A 24,334-nucleotide genomic window follows, 5' to 3' on the forward strand; every position below is an offset into this window, starting at 1 on the left:
TGTATATCTGCTTATTTGGTTATTTGAAATAGGATAGGGAAGGGGGGAAAACAAGATGAGGGGCAGGGGTGGGGGAGGGAAATGGGGACCAAGACATGAGAAAGAGTATCAATGTATGTGAAATAATGTACCTTCTATATGATGAATATAATGTAACCCTTCTATTAATTACAATAAAAATATATGAAAAAAAGAAAATGGAGCTTTTGCAGGGAAAGAACAGGAGTGTCTGGCAAGGGTGAAGAAAACCACACTGTAACTACGAAAGCAGAATGGATGGTATGGGGCTACTGTAGGGCTAAGCACAGAATGAGATGGGGACAATGTCCAGAGAACAAAGGCCAAAATTTAGGGTCACAACCAGGGCATGGTGGCTGATGTCTGTCATCCTAGCTACTCAGGAGGCTGAGATCTGAGGATCAAGGTTCAAAGAAAGCCTGGACACAAAAGCACCTGAGACTCTTATCTCCACTTAACCTCTAGAAAATGGGAAGTGGGGCTTTGTCTCAAGGGTAGGGTGGTAGCCTTGAGCTGAAGAGAGCAGGGACAACAACCACGCCGAGTTCAAGCCCCATGACCCCACCCCCCAAAAATAAAAACCTTAGGGTCATAGCCAGATGCAGTGGCTCACACCTGTAATCTTAGCTACTCAGAAGGCTGAGACCTGAGGATCACGGTTCCAAGCCAGCCGGGACACGAAAGTCCGTGAGACTCTTATATCCAATTAGTCATAGAAAGCTGGAAGTGGAACTGTGTGGCTCAAGGGATTGCTGAAGAGCCCAGGGACAGGCCCAGGGCCCAGAGTTCAAGCCCCATAACAGGTCAAAAAAAAAAAAAAACAGGGTCACATCCTTTTGCTTCCCAACGCCAAAGCCAGTAAGAATAAGCCTAGTCCTGTCCTGATAATCAGCAAATCATTTTCATCAATGAGTTCTGTCTATCCAATCCTACAGCCATTCTTGAAATACTCTCTCTCTCTCTTCTCTCTCTCTCTCTCTCTCTCTCTCTCTCTCTCTCTCTCTCTCTCTCTCTCTCTCTCTCTCTCTCTCTCTCTCTCATCATCATGGAGGAAATGGAGTCTGTCACCCTGACATTGTGGAATCTGACTGGTGGTGGATGTGAGAGGCACCATTTATCTTTTATATCATAATCAGCTGATGACATGGGAAATCTTAGCAGTCCTGGGAAAGCCCCCTACCCACATGAGGACATGCATCACACAAGAGGGGATAACTAAGCAGAAAAGAAATGGAGAAAGATCATTTTCCACTTAGGATGGAATGTGGTCTAAGATAAATTTCTGTGGCATCATGGCTCTCGCTCAAGGGACTCTGGTGATGCCAAACTAGACCAGAAGCCTTCCTTTCTTTCTTTTTTAAATTTTTATTTTTTATTGTCGGGGTAATGTATAGAGGGGTCACAGCCAGGTAGTAGGTGCATTACTTCTCACACATTGATATCCCTTCTCATGGCTTTTGTCCCCATTTCCCTCCCCAACCCTCTCCCAATCATCTTGTTTTCTCCCCTTCTCTTTCCTATTTCAAACAAACAAATAAATGTATATACAATATACAAGGTAACAAAGTCAGATCCGGTAACAATATGGGATTCACCAACCGAAGCCTTTCTTGTACCTCCAAGGGCTCTGCCTAGTTGACCTGATCCTGCCAACAACTGAGTAAAGAGAGAGTCCAAGCAACAAGATGAGGTGTCAGAGGTGGGTGATGAGCTTGCAAACCCCAAAACACCTGCTGGAGCAGTAAACTTGCGTCAAAGTCTGTCTCCATTGAAAGGAAAGAAAACAGCAAAGGTGCCACAGCCAAATCACAGCAACCAGAGTGGAAAATATAGCACTGCCACGGGCCGTTGGCTCTGGGGAAAATTCTGCCGATGAACCATACTGAAATTCAATAATGTTTATCATCTATGGTTGCTGAGCCAGGATAGGGGGTGGGGAGTTTTCATATTGTGCCCTCTTTTTCTATTTGAAAGGCAGTGACTGGTAGTAAAGGGGTCTAGGCTGTAAATCCCTAGGCAGGCCACACCCAGAGAAAGACGCTGAGTTCCATGGGATGTTAAGAGTATGGAGTGAAAGAAGAAACACACCCTTACAACATTTCTTCTACCTCTCAGAAATGAGTGGAGTTACATGGTTCATCTCAGTACAGTGTTATGGGGACAAAATTAATTGATTATTATGAGATCACAGCTCTTTCTGAGGATTGTGGTTCAAAGCCAAACTAGGAAGGTTTGAGACTTTTATCTCCAGTTAGACCCAGGGTTCACCTGGTAGAGCACCAGCCTTCAATGACAGTGCTCAGGCCCTGGGTTCAAGCCCCATTATCAGCACAAAAAGAAAAAGAGATCCAAGTTTTCATTCTTGCTCTGTGACTCAAGCATATTCATTAACGGCTCTAGACTTCAACTTCTTTTTTCTGCAAGAAGAGAGGGATGAGATAGAAACGAACCAGAAAATGGAAATTCTGAAAGTCGTGTGGGCTCTAATAGCTGCAAGCATTTGACTAAGAGTTAGGATGTAACTTGTTCATTTTATCTAAGTCACCTTGGACACTTGAGTTAGCTAATCTCTTCATCTGTGAAGAACCTTCTTTATGGCAGGCACCATGTCTCAAGCCTGTAATCCTACCTACTTGGGCAATGGAAATCTGGAAGATCATGAGTAGAGGCCAGCCCAGGCAAAAACTTCTCAAGACTCCAACAAAATAAATGGCTGAGTCTGTAAGGGTATGTTCCTGTCACCTCAGCTATTTGGGAAAACATAGGGAGAAGAATCAACTTGAGTCCAGGCCAACCCTGGCACAAAGCAAGACCCTATCTTGAAAATATCCAAAGCATCAGCCTAGCAAATGAGAAACACTGAGTTCAAGCCCCAGTACCATCAAGAGAAAAGGAAAGAAGAACCCACCTTGCTTCCCTCCTGAGCTAACAGCCAGGGACTGAATGACCTGTGGCACCCACAAGGCTCTTTGAAATAAATCTTGGAGACTCCAGACACATGGAGAAAGAGAGTTTGCATCCTTTGATCACAGGGTGGATGTGAATAGAGATGGTCACCAGTAAAGTGAGCAAATGCTCTTAGTACTTCAGGAGAAGGCTGTTGTTAAAGAAACTTTTCTGACCCCCACGATCAGATGAGATCGTTTCCTGAAATGTTTCAAAAGGATGGGAAAAGGATGGTGCCAGATTGGTTAGGCATTTCTTGAAGAGTTACTCCAACAGATGGCATAAATGTGTGAAGAAAGTAATCCACATGGATAAATTTGAACTGGCCCAGCTGCTGTACTTACTGGAATGTGAGATGCTTTCTGGAGATTCTAACAGAGGGTATAAGTTCATGGATGGTGCTTTCCAGAACAATGTATTTGGAGGATGGGTGGAGTGATGGTAGATGTCATTTAGAAGAAATCAAGAAGTCTTTAGTTGTTTCCAAAAGAAGTGGGGAGGGAAGGAGCTGCCCATTAAGCAGACACAGTTACTTGGGGGTGGGGAGAAAGTCTTACTGCATGTAATAGTTCCTTGTGAAAGCTCTAGGTCAAACCTAGGCTCCCATTACTTAACTCCCATTACTTAGTGTGCCTCCGTCACTTAACAGCACCTTAATTTACTTCCTAAGGGGATCTATAATTGGATCACTTCTTGAGGTTGTTCCAATATTTGAAAAGAGTTAGTATTCAATACATTAGTGGCGCATAGTGAGAATTTCAAATGGAGAAGAAGTGACAGGTAGCCACTGGGATCAGTTTTCATCAATTGCTCTGGGACGGGGTCTGGATATGTCACAACCTTAGCATCCTAAAAATACTGGATGACTGGTGACATCTACTCATAGCACTGCAGTCACACGTGTACATACATGTGAATGCTCACACTGGATGGATAAGATTGCTTAAGGACACCAGCTCCAAGAGTGAGAAGATGAATAAGAGATCTGCAGACCAGCAGGCTTCCCCAGGCATGTCACAAAAAAAGAAAGGCCCACAGGAACCCAAGAATCCGAGGCAGACGGGGATTTTATAAGGAAGCTCACTGAAGCACAGATTCCCATGGCTCTGAAGGCTGCTGCTGAAAAGGAAGAGCAAAGCATGAATGGTGATACTGCATGGCCCAGAAAGGGACCACATGATGTGGTTGCTGGTGGACTGGCTGAGCAGGAGAGTCTCCTGGGTCCTACTCCTGTCACTGCCTCTGGGAAGAGGCACAGGACATCCCTCCCTGAGTCAAGGTCAAGGCCACAGAGGGATTAATCTTCCCTGTATTTAGCTGTTTTTGTGGCCTTGAAGCATTTTAGCCTGTTAACCCGCATCTGTCATCCTTTGCAAAGGAGGTGAAAGAAGTGAGGAGTCTCCTCATTTCTGAAAATAGAAACTGAAGTGAACTGAAGCTGGAAGACATTGCCACAATCACATTGAAGAAACACTAAAACCCAGCTCTCCATTTCTTGGCCACAATCTCCTTTGGGCCATTAGCAAATCTTAAACCCATCTTCTAGCCAAAATGAGCAAAAGAGTCATATCCCACTAAACTGTGTCTTTTCTTATCTTTGGCATAAGAGTCTGGGCACAAAAACAAAACACACACACACACACACACACACACACACACACACACACACACACAGAGGGAGAACGCATTTCACAACTCTACACGGTATATTCCAATTGTTTCCAAGTGTATCATGAGTTCTGAAACATCTTTTTTAGTTTTTAATGAGATCTCCAGATACCAATAGCTCATACTTGTAATCCTAGCTACTCAAGAGGCTCAAGTCTGAGAATAATGAGTTGGATCAAGCCAATCTAGGCAGGAAAGTCCATAAGAAAACTTATTTCCAATTACATACCAAAATGTTAGAAGTAAAGCTGTCATTCAAATGGTATAGCCTTGACTAATAAAGCTAAGAGACAGCACCCCAGACTCTGAGTTCGTGCCTCAGGACCAGAATGCACAAATAAGTAAACATAAGAAATCTTAATGGAATCGAGCAATGAAGAAAGTCTCATGGAAGAGGAGATATGAGACTGCAGGAATTCTGCAGATGGGAAGGAAAGGGGGCGAGGGAAGGTTACCGCCAGCCAGTAAAGCCAAGAATGGAGGCCAGGAAGTAAAGGATATATGAGAATCTTCCAATAGGCCTCTGTTCTTGACTAAAGACTGTACAGAGAATCTGTGGGAAAGACTGACATTTTGGGGTATGCGCAGTAAGCTGAATGACTGGTCATTCAGCTTTTGAAAGCAATAGGCAGCCATTAAAGACTCTTAAAATTGGGAGTTTGGGGGCTGGGAGTTTGGCCTAGTGGTAGAGTGCTTGCCTAGCATGCAGGAAGACCGGGGTTCGATTCCTCAGTATCACATACATAGCAAAAAGCCAGAAATGGTGCTGTGGCTCAAGTGATAGAGCTCTAGCCTTAAGAAAACCCAAGGACAATGTTCAGGCCCTGAGTTCAACGCCCAGAACTGGAAAAAAAAATGGGAGTTTGGTGAGAGGAAAAAAAATAGTGTATGAAAAAAGATGAGCCTGCTTTGATGATCTGGAGAACTTTGTTGACAGAATTAACAGTGGGTTCCAGCTGAACCTACTAATGATCATTAGCTCAGCTAGGGTAGGGAGTTCAGGGGGCCACAGTGGGGCTTGTGTGAAACGTTCAACTGGAACCCTCACACCATTTCCACAGACTCGGGTACTGATTACCATAGCCCCAACAGCCTCAACCCCAATTTCCCCATCGTTGCAGCCTGTATGGGACAAGCCCTAGGTCAGTGTGGTATGCTGCGACCTAGTCTCCCTCCTCCCCTGCAATTTACTCTAAAGACCTCTGACTTTACATGAAATGAAACAAAAGCTCCAGATTTGGTCACTGTGAACAGCAGCCTCTGGGTCCTGCCCTCCTCCCCCCAGGAGCCACCACCAAGGGCTCAGCCTCATGAGTCCTCTCCAGCCTCCACCTACTCACATCAACCTTTCGATGTTCAAAATCGTTTCAGGAAACCCAGAAGGGAAAGCGAAATTGTGATGGCATCAACAGTCATAACTGTTCTGATAGTAGAGGCTGTAGTAGCTGTGGTAGTCATCGTGTCTTATTATGGTGAAGCAACAGCCTGGTCACGGGGTCCTTGCTATGTGCTAAGTGCCACAGGAACGTTTGTTTGTCTCATTGCCTTCTCATAACCATGATATGGGTATTATGACTTCTTCAGTCTCAACAGATACAATGGGTCTGCTTGGAGGAGGTGTGTTTAAGAATCCCATGGCAGCGCTACAAGGAAGCCAAGTTGCCCATAATGCCCTTGAAAGATCTTCGATTCCCCCTCCCCTTCAATTCCCCAGCCCTTATCACCACTGCTCTTATTTCTCAAAAGCCTACTGACCAGATAGATACCCTGCTTATGCTCTGAAGAGCAGGTAGCTGTTGGCTTTTGCACAACTCCTTTAAGTCACTGGTTTAGAACCTAGAATGGTATCTGCATGCAGCTGGAAACCAATGGCTCATGCCTACAATCCTAGCTTCTCAGGAGTCTGAGATCTGAGGTTCAGAGCCAGCACAGGTAGACAAATCTGTGAGATTCTTTCTCTCCAACTAACCAGCAAAAGAAGCCAGAAGTGGATGAGTGGCTCGAGTGGTATATTGCCAGGAAAACAAAGCCCATCAAGAAGCCAGGAGTTCAAGTTCCAGTACCGGTCAACAGTATCTACACGAAAATTTCTTTTATAGATTTGTTTCTGACCTTAAAATCCAGCTGGGTTGTACTATAAATAGCCCAACCTTTGGTTTCTTGAGACCTAGAAAAGAGACTTTCTCTAACCAGAACAGAGTCATTTGGGGGTCACCTCCAGTTTCTCTCTTCCCTGCTACTCCTTTCAGAAATGTCCCTCTACCTTTTCTTCTGAGGCACCCGAAGTCCCTCTTTGAAGCCCCTGCTTAACCAAATGCACCCAGACAACCTGTACCCCCCTCATCCAATTCCCAATTCTTCTTTCCCACTTCTGCATTTGACCCCTGACTCTCTATACATTACTGGCCATTTCACAAAGGATTTCTCACAGAGGGAGTAAGGAAGACTCTGTGATTGGCCCACATAGAAAGTAGCCCTTCTATGTGGGGATGGTAGTCTAGTCTTTTCTACTGTAGGTTCCTGTTTTGTGGGATCTTCCATCCATCTGCTCCATGGGACTTCCTTTCTGGGTCCACAAATCTGCTGATTTAGAGCCTGAGTGATGGCAGTGCTGGTTTACAATGGTCAAATATCCCATCTCTAGCCCCCACAATCCTCCCTGCTTCTCCTTCCTTCCCCATGGGATACCACTCAGGGGTTGGAGAGACTTTAATATCTCAAAGTTGATAGCTTCTGACAACACCCAGGACTGAACAAGCTCCCACTCTGAGCTCACCGTGCTGCCTCTAGACTCCAGTACCCCATGGTCAGCTCTGCCAAGAATACCTATCTTCCTAATCATAGTGAACCACAGGAAGGGAAAACTTCATCCTCCAACCAGCCAGCAGATATGAAAATGGCCTATTTTACACTGAGCTGTGATCATTTCTTAAGAACACGGAGATCCTTCTAAAGGAGACACAAAGTGCTCTCGAGGGTTTTCCAGTAACATTCTTTCCTCCCTGACACAGTCAGTGTGAGAAATCCACATCCGGAAGGTGATCACCACACACACACACACACACACACACACACACACACACACACACACACACACCACCCTCCTTGTCCTCATCCTTGCTCTTGAGGAAAAGGCAGCATCATGTCCTGCCTGCCACCCAGTGGAGGCCTCTCTGGTTTCCACTGCTCTCAGCATGCTTGACTCACAGTGAAACTGCAACCTCAAAGCACTGGGGGCCAGAATGGCAAGAAGGAAACACAGGTGAACACACGCAAAAGCTGCCCCAAGGAAAGGATTTTGTTTCTCTGTCCAGAGTGGCACTTCCAGGGCTGGGCCAGAGCAATGGTGGAAGAGAGGGGAAGAGGCTTGGCCCAGCCTCTGCTGACATTGCGAGAAGGGTGGGGGTTGGCAGGGAAGGAAAGCATCGGAACTACAAGTGCCAGCTAATTCCTGCCAAGGGGAAGAAGTTGGAGGAGGAGTGCAATCACAAAACCGTAGATTTGGAGCAGCTCGTGGAAAAAAAACTCAGATAAGTCTCTGATTTACAAATGCACAAAGAGGAACGGCAGAAGGATCAGAAAGAAAGAATAGGAATAAGGATAAGCACATATTTGGGTCTCCCAGTACAAAGGTCAGGGCTTACAGCTGGGTCCAAAATGCCTGCACCACAGATCCTTCTGCTGTGGAATAAACTTCTCTGTTCTCCTGTAATGAATGTCTTAGAATATCAGGATCGGGACCTGGCCCAACTTCCTTTCCAAGTCTTCAGGTTCAGAAACAGATTCATGGATTTCTAGTGGCTGAACATTCAAATAGGAACAGGTCCACGTTCCATCTCAGTGAGACAGTCAGGCACTCTTGGTGATACGGGAGCTCGTCTAAGCATGTGGGGACAATTCTGTTTCACCTAGGTCTTGTGTCCACTCCTCCATGCCCACTGTTCTCTCAGGCAAGCCCAATGACCCATCCTCCTGATGTCACAAAGGCGCTCAGGGGCAAAACTCGGTTGCAAACTCAGGCTGATTCTAGGGCTTCCCCCACTGAACCACCAAACTCCGTTGTAAAGACAAGCCCAAAGCCGCTATACATCTTGTGACTTTCTGCAGAACACTTGGACCCAGGCCAAGGTTGGGGGAAGGAAGGGGCAAAAATGGCAATGAGATGAATGGCACAGCCCTTGGCCAACTTGTGTAAAACCAAGCAATTGACTACACAATACCAGTCTTTACCCAATCTCCTGCTTGGGGATCCTGACCCCAAAATGCCTTCTAAGAAGTCTAGGGTCATCCAGCAGTCAAGGCATGAGTGGAGTCTCTTTACTCGAAAGAATAATATTTTGCACTGATGGCATCATCAAAAGAAGTACCAAAATCCTTCAAGGCTTCCTTGAATAAATTTACCTGATTACTGGCATATTATTTTGAATTATATTTCAAGGTCACCCTCTCAGAATAAGAGGACAGAGAGAGGAAGGAAGAGAGAGAGCAGGGAAATAAAATGTCATCGGAGTGAAAGATAGATCTTTGAATCATCTCACAGGGGAGCCCCTAAAGTAACTCTGTGTCCCCAACTACACCCAGCTGCTAGGTCCTGTCCCCAAGCCTGGGCCCCCTGGGAGAGGGTTTACTGTAATAGGTATGGCACAGCAGATCAGGGCAGAAACTCCCCTCAGTCCTGACTTGAAACCACAAACACCAACACTGTGCTGAGGCACCTCAGCTTCCATGACATCCGAGGCGCTCACAGGAGCTGCCCAAGTCAAGGGCTTTACTAGCTATTTGGAAACTCTGAATAAAGGAGACAGCCACTCAGCCAGGTGCGCTGAGCCTACAACCCAACCCCTTCCTCTGACATCACACTTCAACTATTCCCCTCTCACTCCTCCTCAGCCAGACTTTTTATGAAAACATGTCAAAAATATGTCCCAAGGAGCCTTTCCCTTTTCCATCCTACTGCTCTTGTGAAGCTGGGTTTTCTTCAATGACACCAAACACAACAACATCTGCTCCTAGCTCTGCAGGAGCTAAGTAGGAACCGATGTGAGAATCCAGCTGCTTCCATTAAGAGATTTGGAGAGGGGGGGGGGATGGAGGGAGGGAGGGAGGGAAGGAGGGAGGGAAGGAGGGAGGGAAGGAGGGAATTTTTTTAAAAAAGTAGAACACTCACTGCCGGTCTTCTCCTTAAATGTATTTTGGTTTGGGAAAGAGCTGTGTCTCATTTAAAAATCTGTCATATGTCTTCGTGTGGGATGGGTTTATTATTGCCCATGACTTTTAAAATAATACCATAAGTAGACTTTTTAAATTACTGATAACTATTAATGGATATAACCCTTATAAGTCAAATCTTGTTACAGATCCTCAGGAGTCATTAAAAGTACAGGAGATCCTGAATTCAAATAGTTTCCCAATAATAGCTAAGTTGGAGTCCACACTGTGCTGGGTATAGCTGCACACCCCACTCATGTAAGTGGGGCTCCGAGGCTGGTACATGTAAATGAAATCATCTCAGCAGAAGCAGCAGGTGAGAGAACTGCCTGGATTGTCCCATGCAACACCTTTGTGTACTTAAAGCATGTACAACACACCAAGCAAATGGGCAAGTGGAAAATGGTTGGAGACTTGGACATAAAAAGATTTCTAAGGATAGGCTAGAGGAAAGGAAGGATTCAACTGTACTTATCCTTTAGCAAAGTTTTTGTTTTTGCTTTTGGTACTACGGCAGACAGGTTCTGATAGCTGCTCCCAAATTATAGTAGCAATACTGAACAAAAGCTTAAGGCTTGACTATTTCCCCAAGACAAAGATTGTCTAAGCAATCTTCACCCCCAACCCAGGTCGAAGCACAAGACTGGGCACTGTCAGGAAAGTCATCATTGCTGGATGGAAGGAAGTGTATTCTCACAGACGTTCAACTTCTCACCACCACAAACCCACAGCTGCACACATCCTAGACACCCCCCCACACACACATTGTTGGTTAGACCCAGAAACTCAGTGACTTTGTTTTAAGTCAGAGAATGAGGTACTGACCCGAGAAAGAGAACCGGGTTCAGATTCCACCTCTGCTGTGAACCCTATCTAGTACCTGGGAATGTCATTTTTCTTCTCTGGGCCTCTTTTCAGTCCATCTGTAAGATGTGAAGATTTGATCATCTTCTTCTGACATCTTGTACATAGGCATTTTTTAATATTCCAACAAGTATGGGGGATTTAGTTAACATCTGCCTGGAAGATTATCAATTAGTAACTATATCAAATTTTAAAATAAATAAAGCTAGGAAAAGTATCATGAAACCAGACATATAGGATATGAAGGTAGCTGTTTCCCTCTACTGTATATGAAATGAAAGATTGTTACTTAAAGTCACAAAAAGTTTTGGAAAGTATCAATGGTGGTACATGCCCTAAATCTTAGCACTTAAGAGACTGAGACAGGACGATCATACATACCAAAACCCTATGTCAAAATAAACAAACAGGGGCCGGGAGTTTGGCCTAGTGGTAGAGTGCTTACCTAGCATGCACCAAGACCTGGGATCGATTCCTCGGTACCACATACATAGAAAAAAGCCAGAAATGGTGCTGAGCCTCAAGTGGTAGAGCTCTAACCTTGAGAAAGTCCAAGGACAGTGCTCAGGCCCTGAGCTCAAGCCCACGACTGGCAAAAAAAATAAATAAATAAAAAATAAACAAACAGGGCCAAGAGTTTGGCCTAGAGGTAGAGTGCTTGCCTAACATGCACAAAGACCCATGCTCAATTCTTTGGTACCACATACATAGAAAAAGCTGGAAGTGGTACTGTGGCTCAAGGCCAAGGACAGTGCTCAGACCCTGAGTTCAAGCCCCAGGACTGGCAAAAAAAAAAAAGAAAATGTTTTAAGAAGTATAATTTCAATTCATTCACTCTGCCACCAAATCTGTGGTGAGAACCTGGGATGTGTCCTGAACTATGCTAAATAATGCGAAGTCGTGGCCCAAGAAGACTTAGGACAGGCATGGTAGTGCTTATCTACAATACATGGCAGAAGCAAGTAGATCGAGATTTTTAGACAAACCTGGGCTATCCTATTATGCCTCAGAAAGTTGTGATGGTTATAGTAATAGCCAGACAGAGATCAATCAAATGATTCTATCACCACATGTAATTACAAAATCAGAAGTCTTATCCAGAAAAGGAAGAAGGTATTTTGAGACCAATACACCCAGAGAACATGATCTGGATGGGAAATCAGAAGAAAAAAAAAACCTTCATTTGAGGAAGTAGCATTTGAGCTGAGAGCTAGAGGCAAAGAGACCGAGAGCAGGAAGGAAGAGCTTCATTTGCAAAAGCTCTGTGGTAGGACAGAAGGCACTTGCCATTTGAAAGAAAAAGGGAAAAAGGAAAACTGGCCAATGAGGCTCCCTTACAAAGGGAAGTAGAGTTGAATCAGAAGTGGTAGGCAGGGAGTTAATACAGGAAGTTGTAGACAGCAGTAAGAATACTGAGCCTTCCTTCTACCAAAAGGATAGTGAGAAGCCATTGAAGCAGTTAAGCAGGAGGGCCCTGATTACATTCTTGTTTAGTCACTAGAAAGTAGGATTTTACAGAAGACATGTTAGAATACCAATTCAGCAATCCTACTTTCAATCCAGGAGACAGACGATGGCAGCTTAAAGCAATCATTGCAGGTAGCAGTGGAGATAAAGAAATATGAGCAGATTAGAAATGTATTTGTGATGAAAAATCTAAAGGACTCGAGAATCAATCAGTAGGGGAAAGGGAAGCAAATTACTTTTAATGTTGAACTGGCATTTCCACTTATTGAGTCGGGGGGAGATCAGGTGAAAGTGATGTCACATCTCAGATACACAACTGATTGCATACATTAGAGGCCCTGTGCAGAATGAAGAAAAGGGGCCTCTCTTTAGCAATTATTGAGAATTTCAAGACAGAGTACAGAAGAAGGGCAGGGTCTTCTACCTCTAGAGCCCAGTGTGGGCTGCAAAAGTCTCCTGTCAGGGAGCCATCCCTGCCAGGATGTGCCGGGTTTAAAGTACCAGCCGTGGATCAACTAAACCCCATCAGAGAAACAGTTCTGATGCTGAGAGGATCCAGTGGTACCCCAGGCTCAGATGCTTTTAGTTACTTAAGGCTGGCCATAGAGATGGAGCAGAAAGCACTTTGACCTCTGAGCAGCCAACGATAACACCTGGTGCCCCAGAGAAGCTTGCTTTCTCACATGAGAAGTTACGGAACAGAGTGCCCTCTAAGGAAAATCCAAATTGCTTGATTTGGCACCACAGTTGCACAAAGGGGAATTCCACATTGGACATCGTCTGTCCCAAAGATGAGCCTTACCGCTGTGGTTTGCAGTGTCTGCCCGCCACCATCTCAGAAAAGCACCAGATCCAGTTTGTCTAACCTTTTTCTGATTTGACTTGGTTTGGTTTTAACCCTAATCCAGGCTCCTTCCCCAAACTGACCCACCAAGGCTTCATATCAAAATAGCCCCATTACTGCCCACAGAACTTTAATGCCCTTGGACCTGTGTGGACTCCACCTAGCCACATTTTATGGGTGTGGTGCCTTTCAAATCCATGCACAGAAGCCAAGAAAGCCTTTGCACCAGGAGCTGAGGAAGGTTATTCAAGGCAAAGCTAGAAATTTCAAACCAGCGAAACTACTGTATTAGTAGATATGTTGGGTAAGAAGAAATGAAACTCCCATGATCAGTTTTGGAAAAATACCTATGGGCTGGCACTGGGAGCTCGTGCCTGTAATCCTAGCTGCTCAGGAGGTTGAGATCTGAGGATCCCAATTTAAAGTCAGTCCAGGCAGAAAAGACTGTGAGACTCTTATTGCCAAGTAACTAGTAAAAAGCTGCAAGCAACAATATGGCTTAAGTAGCAGAGTGCCAGCCTTGTGTGAAAAAGCCAAGTGAGAGCATTAAGCCCTCAGTCCATGCCCACCCAAATAAAATAAAATATAAAATACTAATGAAAAATAGGAGCCAAGCTTTAAACTATGTCCCTTTCCCCAGATGTGCACAATTCTACCTTCTCTGTCTGCATTGTGGACCTGTCTGCTCCCTGTGCTAACCCCTGCCAAACAAACCAGTGAACCCTGAATCTAGTAAGTCCAGATTCCTCTCAGCCTTCTTTTTGTAACTTTGGTGTACTCTACAGGGCTGGCAGCATGTTCCTATTTTTTTTTTTGAGACTAAGTTTCAGATCAAAGCATGGCACAGGGTAACCATACCAGAAGGCTGCTGCTTTGCTGAGCATGACAGGAGATTCCTAAGACTTTGTGAGCTACAAATGAGACTCTCCAAAACTAACACACACACACACACACACACACACACACACACACACACACAATCATCATCATCATCATGTTTTCATCTGCCCAGATTCCTCCACAACTAAAATGGCAAAACTTACCAAGTAGAACATCCCACACGATTTATTAGGATTGTGTGGGCTGACATGCCCTCAGAGTTTGACTTTACAACCTTTCTGCTTTATGACATATTGTAACAAACAATAGGGGTACATGAAGAAAGAAACCCTGGTTCTTTATGATATGAGTGTGATGCCAATTTTATGCTACTGCCTGTCTCTGGCCTTCTTGTTGGGTGAGATAGAAAAATACAATCCCAAGCTGAGCATGGCAATACACATCTTTAATTTCAGTATTGAGCAGGCTGATGCAGGAGGAGAACATGTTTTAAGACCAGCCTGGGACACATAGCAAGACTTTTCTTTTTGTTGTTATTAGTGGTGGTAGTAGTGGTTGTGGGGCTTGAACTCTGGGTATGGGCACTGTCCCTGACTTCTTCAGCTCAAGGCTAGAGCTCTACTACTTTGATCCACAGTGCCACTTCTGGTGTTCTGGTAGTCAACTGAAGATAAGAATCTCTTAGACCTTTGTTCCAGGTCAGGCTCTGAACCAAGACCCTTAAATCTCAGCCTCCTGAGTAGCTAGAATTACAGGCATGAGCCACAGTTACCTGGCTAACTTTTCTATTTTAAGTTATGTTTAGTGAGATATTTTTTTCTCTCATTGGCAGCTGAACACAGAAATTGGGGGACTTTTTCTTTGGATCAGAAGAGCAAAGGTATTTCTCTCACAAGCTTGTTCTCATTTACTTAAATTCAACCCAATAAAACATTAGTAAACCCCTGTTAAGCATCTTGACTCAGGTCATTTGCTCCCAATAAGTTTGTAGTCTGATAAGTGACAATTGTGTCCCCTTGATGTAAATTGTACACAGACTGATACTCCATCCACATTTATCCATCTGACTATCATCCACAGGTGGCTGATGTTTCACTCCTTTCCCCTCATGCTTTCTGCTCTTGTGCTGAAATCCAGACTCAAATTGTCTGACACGCATCTGTAGGAATCTCTATTTCATTCGTGGTTATGTGGGTTTGGGGCGTTTCGCAGTCCCGATGACTTTTCAGATGATCAGATGTTCTTACTTGGAATTCAGGAGATATCTATGTGGTTCCTGTTCTATCAGCAATAGAGCAGAGTCTTCACTTATCTCACATGTCTACACCAAATTCTTGGTATCAAAACTAGGAAATAAATTGTAGCAAAGATAGCATCTCCATTGGCTTGCATTAAGGAATTGGCCTATATCTCTGACCATTTAGATTCTGAAAGTTTGGGCAATGAGTTCAAATCCATGAGGAAAGGATATCCTATACAACATGTGGCTGGGGGGCATTGGCTTTATACCTCAAAACAAATGAGCCACATACTGACCTTAACCCTATTTCCTGGATTATGGATGAAAAATCATGAAGAAGAGCTAGGTGCTGGTAGCTCACATCTGTAATCCTAGCTACTCTGGAGGCTGAGATCTGAGGATTGCAGTTCAAAGACAGCCTGGGCAGGAAAGTACAATTATCTCCAGTTAACCACCAGAAAACCAGAAGTGGAGCTGTAATTTAAAATGGTAGAGCGCTAGGCTTGAGAAAAAAATAATGCTCAGGGATAGTATACAGGCCCTGAGTTCAAGCTCCAGGACTGACATAAACAAACAATAATCAAAAAAGAACTGTTTTTATTCATCTCTCTTCACCTTGTTATTGTGGGTATGTATGCATATATTATACATAATATAATAGATAAAATCCATACATGAATACATAATACATAAAATCCATACTTTTGTTATATATGAATATAGTATGGCATAATATACAATACATATTAATATATTACATTAGTATAACATACTGGTAATTCATAGTATATATAATTATGTAAGAAGAAAGTGTAAGAGATGGTACCCATCTTCCTGAGTTGCTCTTCCTGTGCACACACACACACACACACACACACACACACACACACACACTGCAAATCCAAGAGATAGAGAGGAAAAAAGAAAAGGTCCCTTTCCCCCCATCTTTCAAAAACTATAACTTATTTCTCTTATTAGTTCAACTTCTTTCTCCCTATAAGCTTTAGGTTCCAGGCACAGACAACTGAAAAAACCCTAAGGACTAAGGACCATCCCATCCAACCTTTGATTCTCACTCTGGAGAAAGGGTAGAGGAGGGTGCTACCTTCACATAGCCCCCAGGTGCTCTTGGACAGGCTACACAACATCTCTGGCTCTTGGTCTAGCTAGTTCAGAAACAGAGATACTAAAGATCATGGTAAGAACACAACTCAACTGGAACGCGGCAAGCTTCCAGGCTAGCCTTCCTAACTTCCCCAAGCTGGGACAACTGAGGGGAAACTTGGACCTGAGCTTCTCCATGAATCTGGAGAAAGACCTGAGAGCCCTATATTGAGCCTGCTTTGGGTCACTGAACACAAAATGAAAAACTAGAAGGGAGCTTCAAGAGAATTTATCCCACTCCTTATTTTTCCTCAGTTGGTGAATCTGAGGCCTGGAGAGCTACTGTAACTTCTCTAGTCAGCAAGGAGAAGTCTTGAAAATTCAACCCAGGTTGAGTGGGGATCCAATTATTTCTCAATCATAGCGAATCTGGAATGGCCAATTTGCTCACGTCATTGTGACCTAGGTACACGCTAGTGGAAGTCACAGATGTGGGCCTCGATGCTCAGAACATCTGTTCTCCCTAGGAAACTTTCTCATTGAGAAGCAAAAACATTTTATTTTTTTTTAAGAAAAAAAAGAGAGAGATTGAAAGGGGTATCCTGTTCTAAAAATAGTGTAATGGAGAAGTTCACCAGTCTTTTGCTTAGCATGCTTTTTTAGCGCAAAATGTAAAGCCTATTGAATGTCCTAGGGTGGGAGGAGTTTGAATCACCTTACCAGGAAATCTGTGGCTTTATAAGTGGGGAGATCTCAGTTGAACCCAAAATATAAAAGAGGGTACCCAGGACAGGGAAGGCCAGGGGCTTGCTCTTGCAATACGAAACCACAAGGCAACCTTGCAGAGGAAAGCAGAGTTCTGCCATGCACAGCTCAGCAGTGCTATGTTGCCTGGTCTTACTGGCTAGAGTAGTGGTCAGTCAAGGTGAAGATACAGGGTCTGAAAATAACTGCACCCTCTTCTCAGGCCATCTGCCACACATGCTCCGAGATCTTCGAGATGCCTTCAGCAGGGTGAAGACTTACTTTGTGAGTATGATTCCACCCATTCCTTCTTCCTGGGACTGTTAGGACTAAGCATTCTGCTGGAGTTGAAACAAGAGCCCTCTTCCTCTTCCTCTTCCTCTTATTCTATCCCTTTGAACTGACCTTCTCAGTGAATCCTAGATCAAGGAGTTAACACTAAGCCCAGATGTGCAGGTCAAGGTGCCTACAAGGTCAAATGCCCTGTCTCTCCCATATTCAGAAACTTCCTGTAAGATTTCACTGGCGCTCCATGCTTTATTGGTGGGGAGCAATCAAGAAGGATCTGATTGGAGGGAAAGGTATTTCTCATACCATATGGCAGGAATACAAATTGCTTCTGTTTAGTCCCCAGACTTGAAAGCCTGAGGTTTGGAACAGCACTGAGCGTGCATTGGGAAATATTTTTCCTGGTCCCAGAGAGCTCTCAGAGCTGGAATAGGATGTCCACAGTAAACCCAAAGAAAAGTAAAGGACATGCAAAGGGGCTCGAGGACCGAAGGCCCTTGGTACCTGACAGGGCTCTGCAGAGAGAGCCTTATGGAAATTTCTACCTTTCCATCAAAATTAGCAATATTTAAAAAAAAGAAAAGAAAGGAAAAAACTGATCCTGAGAGGGAGGATCTGATTTAACCTTTACTTTCAGCACTATCAAATTGTTCTTGCTGTTGTTAAACTCTCCTTTCAGTTTTGGGGCCAGGGCTACATGGATTACAAATCAAAGACTATCAATAAAAAGGAATCAGGAAGACATGCATTTCCTGTGTTTCTGGGATCCTCACACTCTCTCTGCTTTTGTTCTTGCAGCAAACAAAGGATCAGCTGGACAACATGCTGTTAAGCCAGTCTTTGCTGGAGGACTTCAAGGTGAGAGCAGTCACAAGCCTGATTCAAGGAAGGCAGGCACGGCTTGTTTGTGGCACTGGGAGCTGGGCCGCTGCTTTGGCTTTGAAAAGGAGAAGTGGGAAGACCTTAACTCAGCATATCAACAGTAACCAAGGGTTACACGGGGCTCAGTCCTAGGAGGCAGAAGCTCGAGACAAAGCTGACCCCTTCAATCTAGGTCCAGCAGCCCTTTCTCCCACTCAGTGCCCTCCCAACCTTTGCCTCCTGTCTTTAGGGTTACCTGGGTTGCCAAGCCTTGTCAGGGATGATCCAGTTTTACTTGGTGGAGGTGATGCCCAAGGCAGAGAACCACAGTCCAGACATCATGGAACATGTAAACTCCCTGGGAGAGAAGTTGAAGGATCTCCGGTTACGGCTGCGACGCTGTGTGAGTAGCAGACCAGTTCTTTCTCTTTGTAACTGCCCCCAAATATCCGGAGCTTCTGCAGCCCTGAAGAGCCAAGCTCATCCAGAGATACCCACAGACGGGCAGGGCTGTGTGACTCTGGATAGACTCCTGGAGTCAGAGTTTTTTTGCTCCTTTCTTTCTAGGCAGGGTTGGGGGTGGCTGCTAGGCTTTACATGTGAGATTTGCACTTGGCTTTCCTGTTATTTCTGAGTCATTTGTGGGTTATTAACCATTCCCTTCTCGGTTCATAAAAGGGGCCCAGACGTTCAGGCAAGGCTTCCTCACCTCTTTATACTTGGGCTGGGAGCTGAGGCTCCCATGAAGAGAAAAACACATACCTCTGCTTCTCCAAAGCCTTCCTGCAACACCACTAGCTGACAGGCAGAAGGCTACTGTCCCCAGACTAGTGTCCATGAATAATTCCCCCCAGATAACTTATTTCTCCATTGGAAATCATAAGGTTCACATGAATGGATGCTTTGCTTTCTCCTCACTGATTTGGGGACATCAATTGGTGTCTCCTTACAGGGCAGTGCTAGGCAAAGGATTGCTCCTGCCAGATGTGGCTAGGTTCCATTCCTCAAGTGCTCAGGAATAGTCCTCCATGGCTGACATTCAAGGAGACAGATTAAGACAGGAAAATAATAACAGACACATGGAGGTTCTAAGAGAAAGCCAAAATCTGGGTTCTCCCCTCCACCCCCAACCTTGAAAATATTCTAATAGCTCCAGGCATGGGCATTCCATCTCTGTGGGTTTTTTCTTCTCTGTGCCCATGGTAGTGGGTAAGGATGAAGAAGGGCTTGGTGGGCAGGCAGGATGCCTCTGTCCCTTCCTCACACGGCCTGCTTGTTCCCAGGTACCAGGAATAAGGGAGCTGGGAGTCCGGTCATTGACATTTTGTTTTTTTCCTTCTTCTGCAGCATCGATTTCTTCCCTGTGAAAATAAGAGCAAAGCAGTGGAGGAAGTGAAGAAGGCATTTAGTAAGGTGAGTTTGGATGGTGGCACGAAGGGTTTACAGAGCACAGCCTTTGCCCACTCCCCCAAAGAAAAAGGAGTGTGGGAACCTGGGAAATGGTGTGAGCTCCTCAGACAGTGAGCCGCCGCCACCTCGGTTATATTTGCATTCTGTGAAGTGCCTTTTGGAGTTTCTAAATGACTGTTCTGTGCCTTTGTGGGGTTTTGCGCTTAGAGAGATCAAGCTAGTGTGAGTGCTGTGAGCTGGCTCCTGGGGAGAGTGACAGCGGAAACAGAAAGTACAGAATGTGACTTGTTGGGAATCTAGGCCGAGCCCACACGTGCATGAGGTCACCCTGTGAATGTGCACACACAGGCACACCTGGGGACTCAGCGTGGACTCCTCAGCAAGCGGGTGAACTATCACTCACTTCGAGTGGATTCACATTCACTTTCCATCTGTCTTTTGCCCCTCCCCAAATGCCTGAGAATATCTGCTCCCATTACCCTATGGGGTTTCACACTCCCAGCTGCCTGTGAGCCTCTATTTCCCAGAAGCCATGCAGCTTATGTCCTTTTCATAGGCACCTGGCAGGTGTCTGTCAGGGCTCCCACTGCAGAGGGTGTGACAGTAGGCCATAGCAGAACATTGATGCTCCATTTGTTGGTGGGTGAGAAAAACATGAAAAAGTTCTCTTCTTCCAATGACTTGCTTTCAAACTACTTCCTCTTAAATCCTCTCAAATTCTGCCCAAGTATCACGTGAGTGTGTGACCTCTAAAGCTGTTGGAAAGGCACCATTCTTGGAGATTGTGATTTGTAAAATCAAGGCCCCTCTTGCATCCTTCCTCCTGGGTGCGCTTAAGACTAGAAGGAGAGATCAAAGCACAGCCCCTTTCCAAGACAGCAGCAGCAGCCCCTGATTCCAAAATCCTGGCTGTGCAAGTGGAAGGCTCCCTTGGCACAGGCACAGCATTTTAATGAAATGTTTCCATCTTCCTACCCAGCTTGAGACGGAAGGCATCTACAAAGCTATGAGTGAGTTTGACATCTTTATCAACTACATAGAAGCCTACATGACAAAGAAGCTCAACGACTAAAACTCCCAGAATGACAACGCTTATGGACTCTAGACCAAAAATTGATCATCTCTAATATATGGCCCAGGTTTCCAGACCAGCTTCTTGGAAGAAAAAAAACCTATCGTACCTCTCTCCTAGAATATTTATTAACCTCTGATACCTCAGCTTGCATTCCTATTTATTCGCTGAGCCTCTCTATGAACAATTTAGAAAGAAGCCTAATATTACAGTCTTTTCAGTATTTATTATTTTCACCTGTGTTTAAGCTGTTTTTGTGGGTTTATGCCCTATGGTATTTAAGTGTTGTTGTTGTTGTTGTTGTTGTTGAAGAGAAATTGTAAGGGGCTGGGAGTTTGGCCTAGTGGCAGAGTGCTTGCCTAGCATGCATGAAGACCCAGGTTTGATTCCTCTCGGTACCACCTACATAGAAAAAAGCCAGAAGTGGTATGGTGGCTCAAGTGGTAGAGCTCTAGCCTTGAGAAAACCCAAAAGATAGTGCTCATGCCCTGAGCCTAATCCCAGGACTGGCAAGAGAGAGAGAGAGAGAGAGAGAGAGAGAGAGAGAGAGAGAGAGAGAGAGAGAGAGAGAGTGTAAGTTATATGAAAGGAAATAGATTCCTTTGAGGAGCCAACTGAAGCTTCCATTTCAAGCATGGCCATGCTTTCTAGATACTTTCTATGACCTTCATCACGCCTGTGGTCTCTGGGCTCAGGATTCCAGGAATATTTGAAAAGACTCTTACAGGGGCTGGCAGTTTGGCCTAGTGGTACAGTGCTTGCCTAGCATGCATGTGGACTCGGGTTCAATTCCTCAGTACCACACATATATATAGAAAAAGCCGGAAGTGGTGCTGTGGCTCAAGTGGCAGAACGCTAGGCTCAAGAAAGCCCAAGGACAATGCTCAGGCCCTGAGTATAAGCCCCAGGACTGGCAAAAAAAAAAAAAAAAAAAAAAAAAAAAAAAGAAAGAAAAGAAAAGACTTACACTCTCAGGAAAAGAAATCAGGGAGTCCCTTTAATGAGTAACCTGCCAACAGTTCAGAGGGATTTCCCTGACCTCAATGTGCAACCACTTTAGTCTTGAAAGCTGTGACCAGCTTGATATGTGTGTGTATGTGTGTGTGTGTGTATAATGTGTGTACACACATATATGCATATATGCATATGTATGTATATATGTATCAATCTAAAATTGGTTCTAATAGAACTCAATTTTGACCAGAAGTAACTCAATTCCACTGGGAATGTTACCTTGTTTGTCTGTCTTCATAGCAGATTTTCATTTTGAATAAATAAATGGATCTTATTCAAATCATGTTATGTTGTCCACTAAATTCTGACTAAAACTGTTTCCAAGCAGAAGAGAAGTAAATAAATTCTGCAATTCCCAAGAGATCTCTCTGGTGTGAGCAGGAAGTGGGGAAGAGGGAGCCATCTCCAAGCCTGAGCAGAAGAAAAAGCTATTCTTACTTTGAAAGCCAACAACAAAGGCCATCATGAGCTTCCTGCAACTCAGTCCTTCAAGAGATTTATCCCCAAGTCCTGAACAATCAGGCTAATATTCAGTACTAAGAAAGGAGATTCTGTGCACACCAAAATCAAAGCTAGGAAGGAAACAATTTAAAATGCTCATTTGTTTCTTCAAGTTCCAGAGATCCCGGGCATGGGTGCAAACCCACCCTGAGGATTAAGAGAAAATACCAGCATGGTTCCCAGAATTTAGAGAAGGACTCAATATACCAAGTTGGTGATAACTCTCCATCACAAACCCTTTTTTTCCCTAGAAGTGATGGAGATCAAACCCCAGGGGCTTTCACATTCTAGGCTCTACTACTGTGCTCATCACAGCCGAGTCTACATCTTTGAGTTGAGATCAGAGTTTAACAGGCTGGATCCATTAAAAACAGACATGGCCAATAGGGAGTGTGCCCTAGTGGTAGAGTGCTCACCTAGCATGCATGGAAGCCCAGGATTCAATTCCCCGGTTCCTCATACACCGAAAAAGCTGGAAGTGGTGCTATGGCTCAAGTGCTGGAACACTAGTCTTGGGAAAACTCAAGGACAGTGCCCAGGCTCTGAGTTCAAGGCCCAGTACTGCCCAAAAAATAATAATAATGATAAAAATAATAGACATGGCCCCGTTGATAAGATCCCCAGGGACTCAAGCAGTCACTCTTTCTGTCCCCTCTCTGAGGCACCAGACAACAATGAGATTGGGTTCTGGCTGCGGTCTGTGGAGAGGGGCCACCACAGTATCTGGGGAAGCCCTACTCTAAGCCCCGTGACTTGGAGGAGAAGGGGGAAAGAATGGGCTGAGTAAACACTGCTCCCACACACACTGCCCAGGCACTCCTGCTCGGGAGAGGGTGGGAGGCAGTGGCTGTGGTCACTTTTTCAGTAAGACCTGACTCACTTCGGTTAAAGTAACCATAGGAAGGAAGTGGGATGCATCAAAGCTGAAATTCTGAAATGAAAGATTAGGTTAAGAATGGAGGCTGGCAGAAGATGAGAGAGGTGGACTGAGCCTTCTGTCCTGAACAAGAGCAATCCTGAGTCCCCCTGCCTGGAAAGTTCCAGGAGCTGGCAGGGAGCCTATTAATGAAGTAGGAAGTTGCACTTGGTCCAAGGGAAACAGGCATCTGGAAAGGCCAATGTCAGCAGTAGCTATACTTTACTGGCATGCATTTTGAGTTTAGTACATGTTTAGGCAGGTACAAGTTTTTGTATAAAGCTTAAGTATTTGTTTATCAGGCATGATATATGACATGATTTCCATATTTTCTTTTTTTTGCCAGTCGTGGGCTTGAGCTCAGGGCCTGAGCACTGTCCTTGGATTTTCTCAAGGCTAGAGCTCTACCACTTGAGCCTCAGCACCACTTCCGGCTTTTTTCTATGTATGTGGTACCGAGGAATCGAACCCGGGTCTTCATACATGCTAGGCAAGCACTTTAACCACTAGGCCAAACTCCCGGCCTCCATATTTTCTATAATAGAAAATATTGTTATTTTTCTATGAGCTCAAAATTGTGAGAGTGTTGCTTGTTTTGTTAGGATTCAGCAAACTAACCTATAGATCATATTGAAGTTCAAGGTCTGTTGTTCATTTGTTTGTTTGGTGCTGGATCTAGGCCTGGAGCTGTCCCTTAGCTTTTTCACTCAAGGCTGGCTGTTACTCTACCATTTGAGCCACAGCTCTACTTCTAGCTTTTGCCTGGAGAGAAGTTGGAGATAAGAACCTTTCAGAAGCCTGGATTGGCTTCAAAGCATAGTCCTCAGATGTCAGCCTACTGAGTAGCTGGGTTTTTGAGTGTGAGTCACTATGGCCAGCAAATGTCAGGATTTTTTGAACTATTATATTAATCCAGCTCTCTATACCATGAACTGGTCATAGTTTAAACTTGAGGAATACTTGAGATCTATGCTTCCACATTTCCTCTGTGCATTCCTGATATTTATGTTCATAGTAATACAAACATAAAATTTAGTTGCCAAGCATTTCGCACGTATGCATTCATTTATTATTACATGAGACAATGAGATATTAGTTATTAATATTATCCATATGTCAAAGATAAAATCCAAAGAAATTATATAGTTTAAATCTCTAGTCACCCAGCTATTAAATAGCAGAGTTCATGTTCTAACAATTATAGTAAATAAATTATTGCATCGTTCTTCCTTTCTAATAGTATTCGGTTATGTCACTTAAAATTGATATCTAAAATGAACTTGTGGATGGGACAGAGGGAAAAACTGGGAGAGAGTGAAGAAAGGGGTA

The 24,334-nt window shown here is 44.4% G+C and overlaps 1 protein-coding gene across 2 annotated transcripts; it reads left to right on the plus strand.

Moving 5' to 3' along the window:
- Nucleotides 1–16,991: 16,991 nt before the first annotated feature.
- On the plus strand, nucleotides 16,992–20,870 carry Il10 (interleukin 10). Of its 2 annotated transcripts, none has more exons than XM_090341307.1 (5): nucleotides 16,992–17,228; nucleotides 18,030–18,089; nucleotides 18,343–18,495; nucleotides 19,440–19,505; nucleotides 20,482–20,870. In XM_090341307.1, exons 1-5 carry the CDS (start codon nucleotides 17,064–17,066, stop codon nucleotides 20,572–20,574), a joined length of 537 nt encoding a protein of 178 aa, XP_090197433.1. In that variant the 5' UTR covers nucleotides 16,992–17,063; the 3' UTR covers nucleotides 20,575–20,870. The 2 variants fall into 2 exon arrangements, with proteins under 2 accessions (XP_090197433.1, XP_090197434.1); XM_090341308.1 differs by lacking the exon at nucleotides 16,992–17,228 and adding an exon at nucleotides 17,506–17,524.
- Nucleotides 20,871–24,334: the final 3,464 nt, after the last annotated feature.

The sequence above is a fragment of the Megascapheus bottae genome, chromosome 10, assembly GCF_031878675.1.
Source record: "Megascapheus bottae isolate mThoBot1 chromosome 10, mThoBot2.hap1, whole genome shotgun sequence".
Taxonomy (NCBI): Eukaryota; Metazoa; Chordata; class Mammalia; order Rodentia; family Geomyidae; genus Megascapheus; species Megascapheus bottae.